Source organism: Salvelinus sp. IW2-2015, unplaced genomic scaffold, assembly GCF_002910315.2.
Source record: "Salvelinus sp. IW2-2015 unplaced genomic scaffold, ASM291031v2 Un_scaffold2421, whole genome shotgun sequence".
In the NCBI taxonomy this organism is placed as follows: Eukaryota; Metazoa; Chordata; class Actinopteri; order Salmoniformes; family Salmonidae; genus Salvelinus; species Salvelinus sp. IW2-2015.
The window spans coordinates 10,987-25,161 of NW_019943742.1; the positions used below are offsets into that span (position 1 = coordinate 10,987).

At 39.7% G+C, this 14,175-nt stretch overlaps 1 protein-coding gene across 1 annotated transcript in view; it reads left to right on the forward strand.

Moving 5' to 3' along the window:
• The first annotated feature begins 223 nt into the window (after window positions 1–223).
• LOC112073921 (BOLA class I histocompatibility antigen, alpha chain BL3-7) overlaps window positions 224–14,175 on the forward strand; it is a 40,059-nt gene continuing 26,107 nt past the window's right edge. The window contains exons 1-2 of the mRNA XM_024141159.2: window positions 224–374; window positions 4,363–4,623. Coding sequence (XP_023996927.1) covers window positions 317–374; window positions 4,363–4,623 — 319 coding nt within the window. The 5' untranslated portion in view covers window positions 224–316. The remainder of the gene's footprint in view (window positions 375–4,362; window positions 4,624–14,175) is intronic.

A 14,175-nucleotide genomic window follows, 5' to 3' on the forward strand; every position in this document is an offset into this window, starting at 1 on the left:
GCAATAAGCCATCAAAGTTAATAGTGAAAATATCTAGGCCCCCAATGACAGCACTATTTTGGACTACTCGTTGACTGACTACACACAACTTACTTTCAGTTTCGTACGTCAACCTTTGCTGCTTAGTTCCACCCGTATTCTAATGACGCTTGAGCTGGCTAAATTCTAATTGGCTCAAAAACGCAAAAACGATATACAAGCGCATTTTAACTTGGTGGGAAATATATTTCATTTCATATGTGCGTTACCGCTCAGAGACAACCTTCATATAAACAGTCATTGGAAAGAACGCATAGGGCTACTTCAGAACGTCAACATGAAGGATTTTATCTTGTTGGTGCTGGGAGTAGGACTTCTTCATACAGCATCTGCTGGTCAGTAGAAAGTTATTTTAGATTTGACAAAAATATGACCTTTTTCCGTTTATATTGGTAATTTATTTAAGGCCTTTGCTTAAATGGATACTACGGGATTTTGGAAAATAAGTCCTATATCTGCAACCTCGGAGCCAGATTAACTCGTGGATATAATTTGTATGTGTCTCTGCATGCAGTTTGAAGAAAGTTGCTAACTAGCGTTAGCGCAATGACTGATTCTCTATGGCAAAACGCTAGTTAATATTGGCTCGCAAAACTACCTCTAGCTTCATTCGTACTGGATGCAGATACATATGAATGGAGGTGGCAGTCCTGACAGTGGACACACACAATGGTAATCAACGTTGTTTCCACGTAATTTCAGTTAAATTATGTAAAACGTGGAATAGGCGTTGAATTTAAATCTGTGCCCAGAGGGAGACAGTAGCATTTACATTGAAATAAACTGATATGAATCACAATGATGCACTGAGTTTTAGAAAGCATGTTGACCAAGGAATAGTCTACTACAGCCTAGGTTTATGCTTTAAATTCCTAGAAAAACACTTTTTTATTAATGAATTTATGCAATATGGTCATTAGAAAAACATTTCTCTTTAGGCTATTTGGAATATTCAAAATCACTTTTGGATCTGCCACGAAAATATTTGTTTTTCACAATGGGCTTCTTTGTTGAATTTAGTTGTGCATAGCTATATGTTTTTGTATTCCTGTAATATAATTCACTGGAATGTACAAACCTGAAGATTTGCTGTCTTTTAGTTACAAGGTTCTCGCTGTCTTGCCTAGTAGTACCTCGATATAACAATTGCCACGCCTAACTGATCAGATGATAGTGGGTTGGTACTAGAGAAAGTTTAAGTCGTAATAGACATATGTGAGGGTGCAATCTTAGCTTGGAAATGTGTACTGTAATTACAATCTTTTTAAGTTACTGTATGTTCAATTTCAGTTCCAATCGTTTTGTGATAGTGAAGATGTAGGCTATTATGAAGGGACATCAACTTCGCTTGCAAGAAAAAAAGTTTGGCATGTTATTTTGCAGTAACATCCTCAAGGTGGCAGTATAATACCAGAAACAAAGCTATTGTGCGGTCTCTTATAGAAGCATCCACTTGCCTATCAAATCACATTTTATTTGCCACATGCGCCGAATACAACAGGTTTACACTTTACCATAAAATACTTACCAACGATGCAGAGTTAGATAAGACAAAATGTGATAATAACACAAGTTAGATAAGAAAATGTTGAATAATAACACAAGAGCAATAAAATACACAAGAATGAGGCTATATACAGGGAGTACAAGTACCATATCAATGTACAGGATCAGTACGAGGTAGTTGAGGTAGATATGTATATATAGGCAGGGTAAAGTGACTAGTCATCAAGATAAATAATAATAAGAGTAAGAAAAAATGACTTCGTAGCAGCAGCAGCAGCGTATATAATGAGCATGAAGAGTGTGTGTGTGTACAGACCTGTGAAGATAACAGTTGTATTTTGTAGTTTATTTGAAAATGCCAACTTTTCAAATACTCAAAGTAGTCAAATATAGTTTATATAGAGTTTAAACTAAAATGCAACTATTTTCTTTGATATTCAAATAGAGGTCTCAGAAAATCAAATAATATTTTTAAGTATTTTGAATATAAAAACATGTATTTTTATGGCTGCCAAATATTTGATGAAGAACCAAAACCTACAACAGTTAGTTGAATTAGTGTAAATATATAATCAATAGCACTTGGTTTGGAGGGCTCTCAGATATGAATCTTAGTATATACTATAGCCTAGAATTAAATACACGAGGAACATGGAATCACCTCAGCATTAGAGTGAACCTCTGTTGCAGCTTCAAAATGACAAACAAATATATTTTCATAATGAGTGAGACATAAGGTAATACAGTAACACTTGACATCAAGTTCTTATACATGTGTAGTAACTTTGATTAATATCAACGTTGTTACATAAGCTTTTAGAAATGACACTTATTACATAAGTGGAATAAGGAACAGTCACTATTCCTCTTGTGTACAGTAGTTACAAAAACGTTCAGCTCATTGCTATGCAATTAAAATGCAACTACCAAAGCATTCTGTAACAACAGGGTAATAAAATGTTGATCCAAAAGTTTTATTACACAGGTACAAGAACAGTTTAATATTCAGTGTTACTGAGAATGCTAACAGTAACAAAATATGGCCATTAGGCTAAGTGTTGAAAGGATACTAAATATCCCAAAACTGCCTTCTTGAATCAACTACAGTCAAGTTAGGTGTAAAATCATGTTAGTTTGTATTCTTAGTAAATTATCCATTAAATATGGTACAGTGTGTGTTTGAAACAAGAACACTTGTGCTCAGATGACAAAGAAGTTCTAAGTTGTTTTTTCTAAGCATCCAATTTGGTGTTTGCAATTGGCTTTGAATTACTCTTCAGTTTTTTCAGGGATCATAAAATATATTGCAGCTTTCAAGCTTTTCAGTGGCATGTTGAAAGAGTCATACAGTAGTTGAGTGTTACAACTTATTTATACGTATCTGTAAAAAATATAATTGGTTTGACTTGATTTATGTTCATTTGGGGCAATGAACAATCAGATAATGGACATTTACAAGATGTTCTGATGTAAATGTATTGTGTAGATCAAATATGACTGTCAGATAGATTGGAATAGTATAGGAGATTGTGTGTGATGCAGTTCCAGATACAGCCCTGTCATTAGTTGAAGAGATTCCATAAAAACACTCCACTTTGATTACTTACACAGCAGGTTAGGAGACTTAGGTTAAGGTTAGGGAAAATACTCTCCTAATCTGTTATGAAAAATCACTTGTATCAAAGTGGTGTGTTTTTAGGGAGTCCTATTAGTATAAGGCAGCCAATCCAATAGTTTCTGTATTCAAATATATTTTTTTAAAGTAGTTGCTTTCTCAGATCTGTATTCAAATAGTATAAACAATTAGTTAATTTCTGATACCTGTTTTCAAATAGTTTTGAAAAGTAGTCACTTTTTGAGATATGTTTTCCAGTAGTTATTAAAAGTAGTAATCTTTGGGGTCTGTATTCAAATTGTTCCCCCAGAATTTTTGGGACTTTCCACAAAGCATAGTTAAAACTTGTAATTTCAGGTCTGGTGTGTATGTGTGTGTGGCGTTAGTTAAATATAATCCACTAATAGACTTTCATAAAAGTATATTTTCATGCCATATTGCCTTCAGCTGAGTGTGAACTGAATCAGAAAGTATAAACCACTTGGTAGTTCCTATCAGGGGATGAATACAGAACAAGGTCAAATGTAGATGTGTTAAAAAGTAGTGTCATCTTAGCTATCAGTCTTATCAATGAACTTACATTTACATTACTTAACAGACGCTCTTATCCAGACTACTAACACTAGAGTGTATACATTTTCGTACTGGTCCCCCTTGGGATTTCAACCCAAACCCCTGGTGTTGCAATGTGCCATGCTCTACCAACTGAGGCACACAGGACCGTATCTCTTCCAAAATGTACATGCTGTACATTTGGAAGGGATTCCATGTTTTCACTTGTGTATATCACAGGTAATGAATCCACAGAAATATCTGCCTGGGAATATCACATTGTTCCATTTCAGAATACTATTCTGAATGTTCAATGTTTCCATCTACACTGATTCCAGATCATTCTCTTGATATAACATTCTTGGTTTTCCATGTCTGTTACACAAAATGTGTAATATCTAGGGGTTACATCCTGTCTTAGAAACTTTCCTTATAAATGGCGTCCTGCAGTTGAACAAAAACAACTATTTAGGTACAAAGTAAAATTGTTCAAAGTAATATTTAATGAACAACCAGTTTATTAAACAATAGTGTGGAGAAACTAGAAAGTGATTGTAGAGAAAATGTGAACCTCTGTTTAGCCTACATGACTTAGAGAAACAATTATCTGTTCACAATTCAACATTAACATTTACTTTCTTTCCCCTTAGTGACTCACTCAATGAAATATTTCTACACTGGATCCTCTGAAGTTTCCAACTTCCCAGAGTTTGTGGTTGTGGGGATGGTGGATGGTGTTCAGATGGTTCACTATGACAGCAACAGCCAGAGAGCGGTGCCCAAACAGGACTGGATGACCAGGCATACAGACACACAGTACTGGGAGAGGAACACAGGGATTTTCATGAACTCCCAGCAGATTTTCAAAGTCGACATCAATACTCTAAAGCAGCGTTTTAACCAAAGTGGAGGTAAGTCCTTCATCTTTACCTCATCTAATCAGTTGTGTTTGTATAAACTGTAAAAATTCCTTATTATAGGAATCAAGAATTAATCAGGATTAGAGACAAAAACAAATAACAATGAAATATCCATAAATATATTTTCAGGTTTATTTTCCCCAATTAAAAACACTTACATATCTGTCTAGGTTGGAACTGTTGCTGTTAAAATACAATAAATTATTTCATTCTGAGCTGGAATAAACGGATTGATTACATCACACAGATGTATAACAGAACACACACAGACTTTTTGATAGTGCAACCCTAAGTAACAGTACAGATGAAAAATGATCAGGCCTACTGTACATCTTACTGTAGAAATTATTGTTGATAGAAAGTCTAGGTTGGAACTGTTTCTGTTAAAATACAACACATATTTTTTATTCTGAACTGGAATAAACTGATTGATCACATCACACAGATGTAGACCAGAAAACAAACACAATCCTAATGAGAGGTGTTTGGCTGGTTGAAGTTTTCAACAAACATGTCTATTCTGGGCTCTGTTTTTGACAGTGCAACGCTGAGGTCATGCTCAGCCTTGAAACTCTTTCTGTACTTTTTTAAGTATGTCAGAGTTGAGAACCCTGACTCACATAGGTATGTGGTGCCAAACTGGACCAGAACATCTACTGCTTTCTCAGTCAGGCAGGAGACCGCTTCCTGCTGTAGATGAACAACCCAGAACTGTGTGAGTGTTTGCCTCAAAAAGCATCTTGCTTCAATCAGTTTATTCCAGTTCAGAATAAAAATGATTACTTGTATTTTAACAGCAACACTTCCAACTAGAGGTCGACCAATTAATCAGAAAGGCCGATTAATTCGGGCCGATTTCAAGTTTTCATAACAATCGATAATTGCCATTTTTGGACACCGATTATGGCCGGTTACATTGCACTCCACGAGGAGACTACGTGGCAGGCTGACTACCAGTTATGCGAGTGCAGCAAGGAGTCAAGGTAAGGTGCTTGCTAGCATTAAACTTATCTTATAAAAAACAATCAATCTTAACATAATCACTAGTTAACTACACATGGTTGATGATATTACTAGTTTATCTAGCTTGTCCTGCATTGCTTATAATAGATGCGGTGCCTGTTAATTTATCATTGAATCACAGCCTACTTCGCCAAACGGGTGATTTAACAAGCGCATTCGCAAAAAAAGCACTGTCGTTGCATTTGCACTGCTTTTTTTGGTCCTCCGATAATCGGTATCGGCGTTGAAAAATCATAATCGGTCGACCTCTAATTCCAACCTAGACTTGTTTTCAACAATCATTTATACAGTAAAATGTACAGAAGGCCTGATCATTTTTCATCTACATCTGTACGGTTTCTTAGGGTTACACTATCAGTCGCTAGCTTGCTTTGGCGAATGTTAGCTATTAGCTGTGTACAAGGCCAGGGGATTGTTTGAAAGAGAAACTCACATCTACTTCTATGAGAGTTAATTAGTACTCCCTTATTTGTGCTTATCATCACCTGTTATAAAATGACAACAATGCCTTGCTAGCTGACTTACCTTTCCACTGTTGAAGCACTGTTTCCTGAAGCATTCTGTCTGGTTCTAATAGAACTCCCTGGGTTTACCATCATGCTGTGGATGTTTGATCAGGACGTGTCGTTTTATTAATTTGTTCGTTATGAGAGACTCATTACTAAGCACTTCCATACACAAAACACATTGTGGGCGCTCCTTGTTATTTCTCAAAGTTTGTATGAAAAAGACAAAAAGTAATCACTGTATTTGCGTTTCATGACGATTGAGCTCAGTCAGAAAAGTTTTGGCTAGCATGAGTTCATTTCATGACAGTAGCTTGGAACGACAGCGCTGCAGCGTGTGGGTCGCGGAGTGATCTTCAAGAAAACTGCAGAAAAAAGATCCGGTAAACCGCGACGCACACGGGCATCTCCCATTTAACTCTCCCACTTGCGCAGCTGCCAAACTGAGCAGAGACCGCTGCTAACCAGAGAGTGCACTGAACCAAGAGCACAGTTGCACTTGGCCAAATCAATTCAGTAATTAATGAAATAATTATACATTTATGTCGCGACCCACCATTGACAGGATAGTGGGTCGCGACCCATATTTTAAGAAAAGCTGCTCTGGAATATCAGGGATGTGCAGATCTGCCCCTCCTTCCTGTTTCTGTTTCCTTCACACACTTACCACACAGCATCATCTGCTGACTTCAGTATTAGAAAGCATCTAACATGGTCTCCTTTGTTTCTCTGCTTATGTTTACTGTATGTATGGTCCCACTTGTTGCTCCTGGACACCAGCACAGCATTCATTTTAAAACTGTTTTAAGTGTGGAAGGACAAATGACTATGACCATACCACTACTGTAAATGGCATCAAACTATATGCATCTTTATGCATTGGTATGGTCAGTCTCCAATTACCTGAATGGCAGGTTGGTATATGTCAGGTCGCTCTGGATAAGAGCGTCTGCTAAATGACTTAAATGTAAATGTAAATCTCTGTGATCTCTGCTTGAGATACATGTGCATGTTTAATTTGTCAGTCAATACCTCAGTCAGTCCCTCTAGTCTGCTCCCTGAGGCTTTCATGCTGTGTGTGTGTGTGTGTGTGTGTGTGTGTGTGTGTGTGTGTGTGTGTGTGTGTGTGTGTGTGTGTGTGTGTGTGTGTGTGTGTGTGTGTGTGTGTGTGTGTGTGTGTGTGTGTGTGTGTGTGTGTGTGTGTGTGTGTGTGTGTGTGAAATGCATGTGTGTGTGCATGTGTACGTGTGTTATCCACACTTCCCAGCTGTGTTCCCTCCTCTGTCCCCAACAGTAGAGCTGTAGTCTCCTCAGCCTCTCTGAGTGTCTCTCTTTTCTGATGGGACAGTAGAGAGAAGCAGAGAAGCAGAACATGATGATGATGATATGTTTGGCTTCTCTGCTCTAATAGACTAAAGCTCCCAGTGACTCCCTGTGGACTCTGCTGCATGAGCTGATCAGGCCTCTCAGGGGAACTCTCTACTAGGGCTGACCCCATTTAGTCAACTGGCCGATTGTTTGGTCGACCAAGATTTCTTTAGTCGAGCAGTTGCAAATTGGTTTAGTTTTTTCATGGTGCACAAGCCTTCTGTCTGATTGGCTCCTGTCTCAGTAGACTAACAATCTGACCACACCGCTCAAGTCGCCTGCGCGAGCGTTGCAAAATAAATTTACACATACATGTTATTGAATCATTGCACTCACACTGCTTGCGCGCGACAGCGAGGGTCTGCGTGGCCAGGTGCTAAAATAGAAGTTGGTTCTATTTGTGACGCTCAACGAGCTGCAAGTCCTGCCTCTCAAATCTCCTAATTGGTGTTTAAGAGCATATATCCACGTGGGTGATTGAAAGATGAACTGACGTCTACACTCCAGTAAGTTGTAGTAATGCACCGTAAAGTTGGTTGCTAACCGCCATATAAAGTCCAAAGAAGAAAAAGAAACCTGTAGGAAGGAAGAGAGATGAAGAGAAACGAATTCGGTTTACCGTTTTTATCTGTGGATTAATTGTCGGAGTAGAGGACCTTGTGCATTTCAGGTAAAATAACAACCCAATGTTTATATCCCAGGACAAATTAGCTAGCAACAGCAAGCTAGCTAGCTAAATTGCCATAAATGTTTAATGCTTTTCGACCTGTCCACAAATTAATGTATTTGCTTCAGAGTTTGTTTTGATATTTCAAACTGCGTTTCCTGATCGCTTCTGGTGTGGGTGAACAAAATCAGCGTACACGCGGGCATCCGGTTTGGTCAGCATGTAATCCATTGGGGGATGGCACAGTTCATCAAAAACACATGCTACTGAAATTGTATATGTTTCTGTTATTTAAGAATAATGGTGCAACACTAATTAATATATTACTATTTTATAACATGCGCTTTCTCCCACGTTGGATAGCGGTCGCTTTGCGCGGTTCTGAAACATAATCTTCAGTGCTCCGTTGAATTGGCGCCTTTCCCTATATTTTGCTTTATAAATCATCCATATATATCCACAGAAATGAGACAGATCCTAATTCCTTTGCTTGTTTGAGTGTTTGTTTTATAGCCTACTGATTCCATGAGCACCAAGCCTCATGCAACCGCAAAATGTCAGATAAAGATGTATTATATTTGCAATGCTTTAAAAAAGTTTTTCATTAGAACAGACTCTGGTATTACTTATAATTGAATTATTGTTGTTTAAACTGTTAAAAAGGAAAATTCTATTGCAACCTCTTTGCAATCAGGAATTGAGACCAAAAGCTTGAAGTTTCAAGTATTTATTACCAAGGAAACAGTCAGCTGAGTGTATTATGCTTTTCCTCAGTCTTCCATCAAGGGCTACAGGATCACAAGAGATGTTTTTCAGCCAAGTCCTCACTGCGTTCACCTCCTAAAGCTACCCTAAAGACGCGAGCCGTAGCCTGAATCAATTTCACCTCCTCTAGTGACAGATCCACACTATAGTTGCATTTCAACAACAAAGCTTTTACTATATGGAATCCAAACAATGCCACCAGAGCTACCCCCGTAACTGCCAACACTGCCCATGCCACATATTCCAACATCCACTTTATTTGATCAATAGTCCAATACCATGCTGTTCTGTTACCGCTTTAACTCTGTCACTGTCAGTAACTTTCATCACCGGCTTTACCGTTAGATCTATGATTGAGTTTGTGAGATATTCTCTGCCTCTTTCCCAGTCCTCTCCTAACGTTTTCCTGACCAGTTTATCTATTGCCTCCTTATGTTGTGCGACAGTAGAGATTGGCGGGTAATAATTACCATGACTCAGATCTGGATCGCATCTCTCATCCCACGGCATACCAATCCCCCACCCCCTGTGAAAACCCTGTGTGTGACATAGGTTTTAGGGCCTGAAAGTTGTTTTCCCACAATCCCTCTACAAATTCCTGTTAACGTGTGTTGGTCCCAGTTCTCTGGCAGGTATGTCATTATCTGCCCTTTGATATGGAGGAGAGAGCAGTGGGGTTGAGAGAGTGTCCAGTTCTCCATATCTCTGGGTCACATGCTTCCTGATCGTCCCCTGCAACAGATGGGCTGCCACCACTACTGCAAGCTTTTTCTCTGGGAATACAGCTTCCTGTATACATGGGTCTGTGGCAACCCTCTCAATTGTTGTCCTTTCATCAATAAAACCTTCTCCATATGTGGCTATTAAAGTCTGAAATGATACAACTATTTCAGCGACGGTTATAATCACCCTCCCAGAGTCCTTCCACTCGGCACAGACCACTGTCTCTCCCACACTGCACATTATTCCCTGTATAACTCTACACCGTGGAGTGGTATCATTCTCTAATGAGTCTATCACCCATTTTCTTAGTTTATAGGCGAGGTATCCCTCCGCCTCTGTCCCATTTATTCCTTTATTTCCTGTCCCTGTAAAGACTATGGCCTTGGTTTTCGGGATACCCTGGAGAGGGCTTTCATGGGTTACCCCCACATCCAACACTCCATAGACATGTCCTGCACTTCCCCCACTCTGCCACAGACATTGGTGTATATTTGTCTCATGAACTAAAGTAGGGCCTAACCGAGCCTGTAAATAAGCCTTCATCTGCTCATATCCCTTTCCTCATGCCGTTTAACGACAAGGACTTTCTGGTCATTATACTCTCTTCGCATAATATCGTCCAGGGTCTGATTGCCCCAACAAGCTATTTCTCCCCAGGTCCTCGGTCTCTCACTATCTAACATCTTCCCAGACCATTTCATTCCTGTTGGTGTTGGGTAATACGGAGTGACAGGTATGTAAAACCTCTTGCTCCAATATAATCCCATCTCTTTCGTGTCTGTAGCTTCACCTGGCTTGACGTCTGGTGTCGTAGAACTCTCTGAAGTTTTGTCCTCTGCCCACACTAACTTAAAGGTTAGTATCTGCTTTTCTTTTAACTGCAGTCTATCGCACACGATGCCAAAATGAGGGAGGGACGAGAATCTGGTTTCATTCCTCAAACTATCTGTTCCATTGCGTTCTTTCCATATTCCTGTTTGTAAGAGAACCATCCCCATATGGAACATCCTACGTCTATGACACTAGATCTATTTCTTAATGGAAATATCACCATGCCCTTATGATTAGTTAGGCTCACGGCTTCAGCAACTTTGGATGTTACCATCTCCCAATGGACCCGAGTATCTCTGTATCGAGCTATCCACTCTATATAAAGTGTTATTTAATTTTCTCCCCTTGGAGTGGTAGTGATTACAAACACTACCCCAACTAGAAATGTCCCTAGGCCCCACATTATTGCCCTTATACAGTGTGATCTATACTCCTTCTTTTCCATCATCACCTCCTCTATCAAAACCTGCTCTAGCCTCTCCATCTTGCTCGGCCTCTCCCAAGTCTCCCAAGGTGTTGGTTCAGCTTTCACCTGGGACACGTGGATCCAGGCCTTCCTTCCTGATACCTTTACTGCTGTGTCAGTTACTGGTAGGACAGTGTGGGGTCCGGTCCACCTGGGCTGAAAGGTACCCGGTTGATGGACCTTCAAGTACACCTCGTGTCCTGGCTGTAGTGAGTGTGCTTTCCAATCCTGGGGGAGTCTACGGTGGGTCTCTTTCACCTGGGAAGATACACACTGCCAACGCATGGGTCATTTCCTGACAATAGGACAACATAGACTCTCCCATTATGGCCAGATCACTCATTTGTGATGTGAATAACAGCACCCGGTACTCCCATTGATCTCCCAGTTAGTTACCACTTCATGTGGCATAAGTCCTGTGGTGGCGTTGGAAGAGTATCCAACCTAATAAACGTTTTTTAATTACACTCTTCCGATGTGATGCTATTATTACAGAGAACTTCCCTTACGGTGATGTGGCTTCCTGTATAGATTAATCTGTGGCTTTCCTTTCAAGTGTTATACGTTCTTTGACAAACCCCTCATTGAATGTTGACAATAGTGTCTGAAATTACAGCACTATCTGTGCTACTATCACCATGATCTGGGTCTGTGTGACAATCAATTTACTTCATACTAGTCTCTATATTCTGTATTGTGCAGCTAGCGGTCCTCTCCTACGATCTATCCCAGAGACTCTATTACCCACTTCCTTCATTTATGAGCCACCCCCAGTCACATTCCATTCCGCTCTCCCAATTCCCTATAACGTTAATTTCAAAGAGCATAACCACACAATGTTGGGACCATTTTCTAAATTGTCCTATACTCCCTTAACATAGTGTCTACCTCACAGCAGATACCGGGTCAGGGAGTTATATCGCTAAACTCTCGGGAGAAATCCCAACAATACAACATCCCCAATCTGGTGACAGAAACACTAACCAACATAATAACACTGCCTGTTAAATCAAAGATAAACAACTTAGAGTATTAACATCCAATTAGAATTACAACTCTTGATGACTTCATAAGGAAATAATTGTATCCAATAAGGTAATGGTAAAATAGACTATGCATAAAAAATCCTATTGTCCATTATTTCTATAAAGATTGATCAGGCCTAACCAGAAAGTCAGGTCAAAGGTCATTCACCACCATTAAGTATTTCCTTTCCCTTTTTTTCCCCTTTCCTTCAGAAACCATTTAAAACATTTCAATCATTCTGCGTACCCAGTTTAAAACCACATTGAAAAGACCTCACACAATAAATCCCATGGTATTAACACCACTAATCCATATTCATAACCGGTACGTTGTGTTTGCGTGCTGGTGTGTGTGTGTGTGATAAACCGTATTGCGAAAACACACATGGCCAGGCCTTACTTATCTGGGAGCTCATTTTACAGCATAATCTGCATACCTTTATACTTATAACACTGCAGAATTTCACTAACTGCTCTCCCAAGACCATAGCCTCGGAAAACCTTCCAAAGAGAAAGAAAATGACACCCCCTCCTCTCCTGGAAGAGAAAGTGTACATTTCGTTAGCATTCGCTATGCTACATCTTAATCAGCAACTTGTACGTTTTAATTACAAACCAAACTCGATAATGATAAATCCACTGTCCTCCCTCCAATCATTAATGGTTTGTTTTAATCCACCCCATTGTTTATGTGCCCTTAATTTAGCATGTACTACCCTTATACACAGCCACATTTATCTCTCCACCGAGTCCAACAATTCACTCCCGTAATGACTGGTCTCTCTAATCCATGATTTTCCATAACCACAGCACTACAACATTTTTCTGTAAATCTATTTCAGAATAAAACTAAATAAAATGTGTCACGAGATTAAAAACCCCCAAGGTTTTCTGAGTTTGCAAGGAGTATTTTTCCGTTCCGGTTCTAACTTGTTACCTTTTAGACTCCATTGTCTTTGATTCTCGCAAGGATTATCCAACCCCCAAAATCGGCTCCACTTCTATCCATGTAAAATMATCTGGGTATTGTTACTGGACCTATGTTCAAAGAKGTGTAATAGCTGTATCGCCTTAGATGATGCCCCTATTACCCTGCTAAATGTKATWATTTTTCCTGTCGCAAATTTAGCATATATCTCATCGTAAGGAATCAGTGATATTTGATTCAAGGCATCTATTAGAAAGTTGCGTGATATGTGGTCTCCTATGTCTCCCTTCACATAGAAACTGTCATCTCTATGTACCACTATTGATCGAACTGAGGCCATACACCGCTATTTGAAAGTTTCCTGCCCCGCTGCCTTTAACAGTGTTTGCTGCTGTTCTTTTGTCAAAGATGCAAACACTTGCATTGCTGCATCCCCCCCGAATGCACCGGGTGCAGTAGGCTCCATTATCACTCTACACTCATTCTTCCAATGACCAACGGCCCCACATCTAAAACAGGGATCTGTCGCCTTACYCTTTGATGTTTTTTCGCTACTTTTGCCTCCATGTTTCTTTGTCCTACCTTGGCCATTAAACCACCATTAGTGACTTTCACTGTGGCTGTATTAACCCCTCGCACGACTGCACAGTGAGCGGAGTTACATTCCACTCTCAAAGCATCCTGCTCTATTTCATCCACTACCCTCTGCAACTGCTGTTTTGATAACAGGTTTCAAACCTGCCATCAAAGCAGATGTATACATTCTATCAATGTACTCACCTACCCAGTCTTTTGCAGCTGAGTACATCTACTAATTTAGGGTTTAAACCTCTCCTGACGGTATCCAGGGTGTTTAAATCTCTGCACCCACACTTTTAACTATTGTTACTATTTTCTTCTCACAAATGTTCCAGTTATTTATCTACTTATTTCCACAAATTCCAAAATATATATATATACTGTATATATTCACCTGTGGATGCTTGCATTAAATACATCTCTAACCCATGAAAACCAGCACACAAAGTCATTGTTTTCACCTATATTAAGTACACGTCTCCACTCCTGAATCCCCCTTCCCCTGAACTCTGTCTTTGCGGCGAACACGGCACAACCGTACATATATTCTCTACGATGGTACAACCCGACCGTAATGCCCTCACCGGAGCACCTCGGCCCCCGCCCCAGACCATACGATGGTACAACCTGACCGTAATGCCCTCACCGGAGCACCTCGGCCC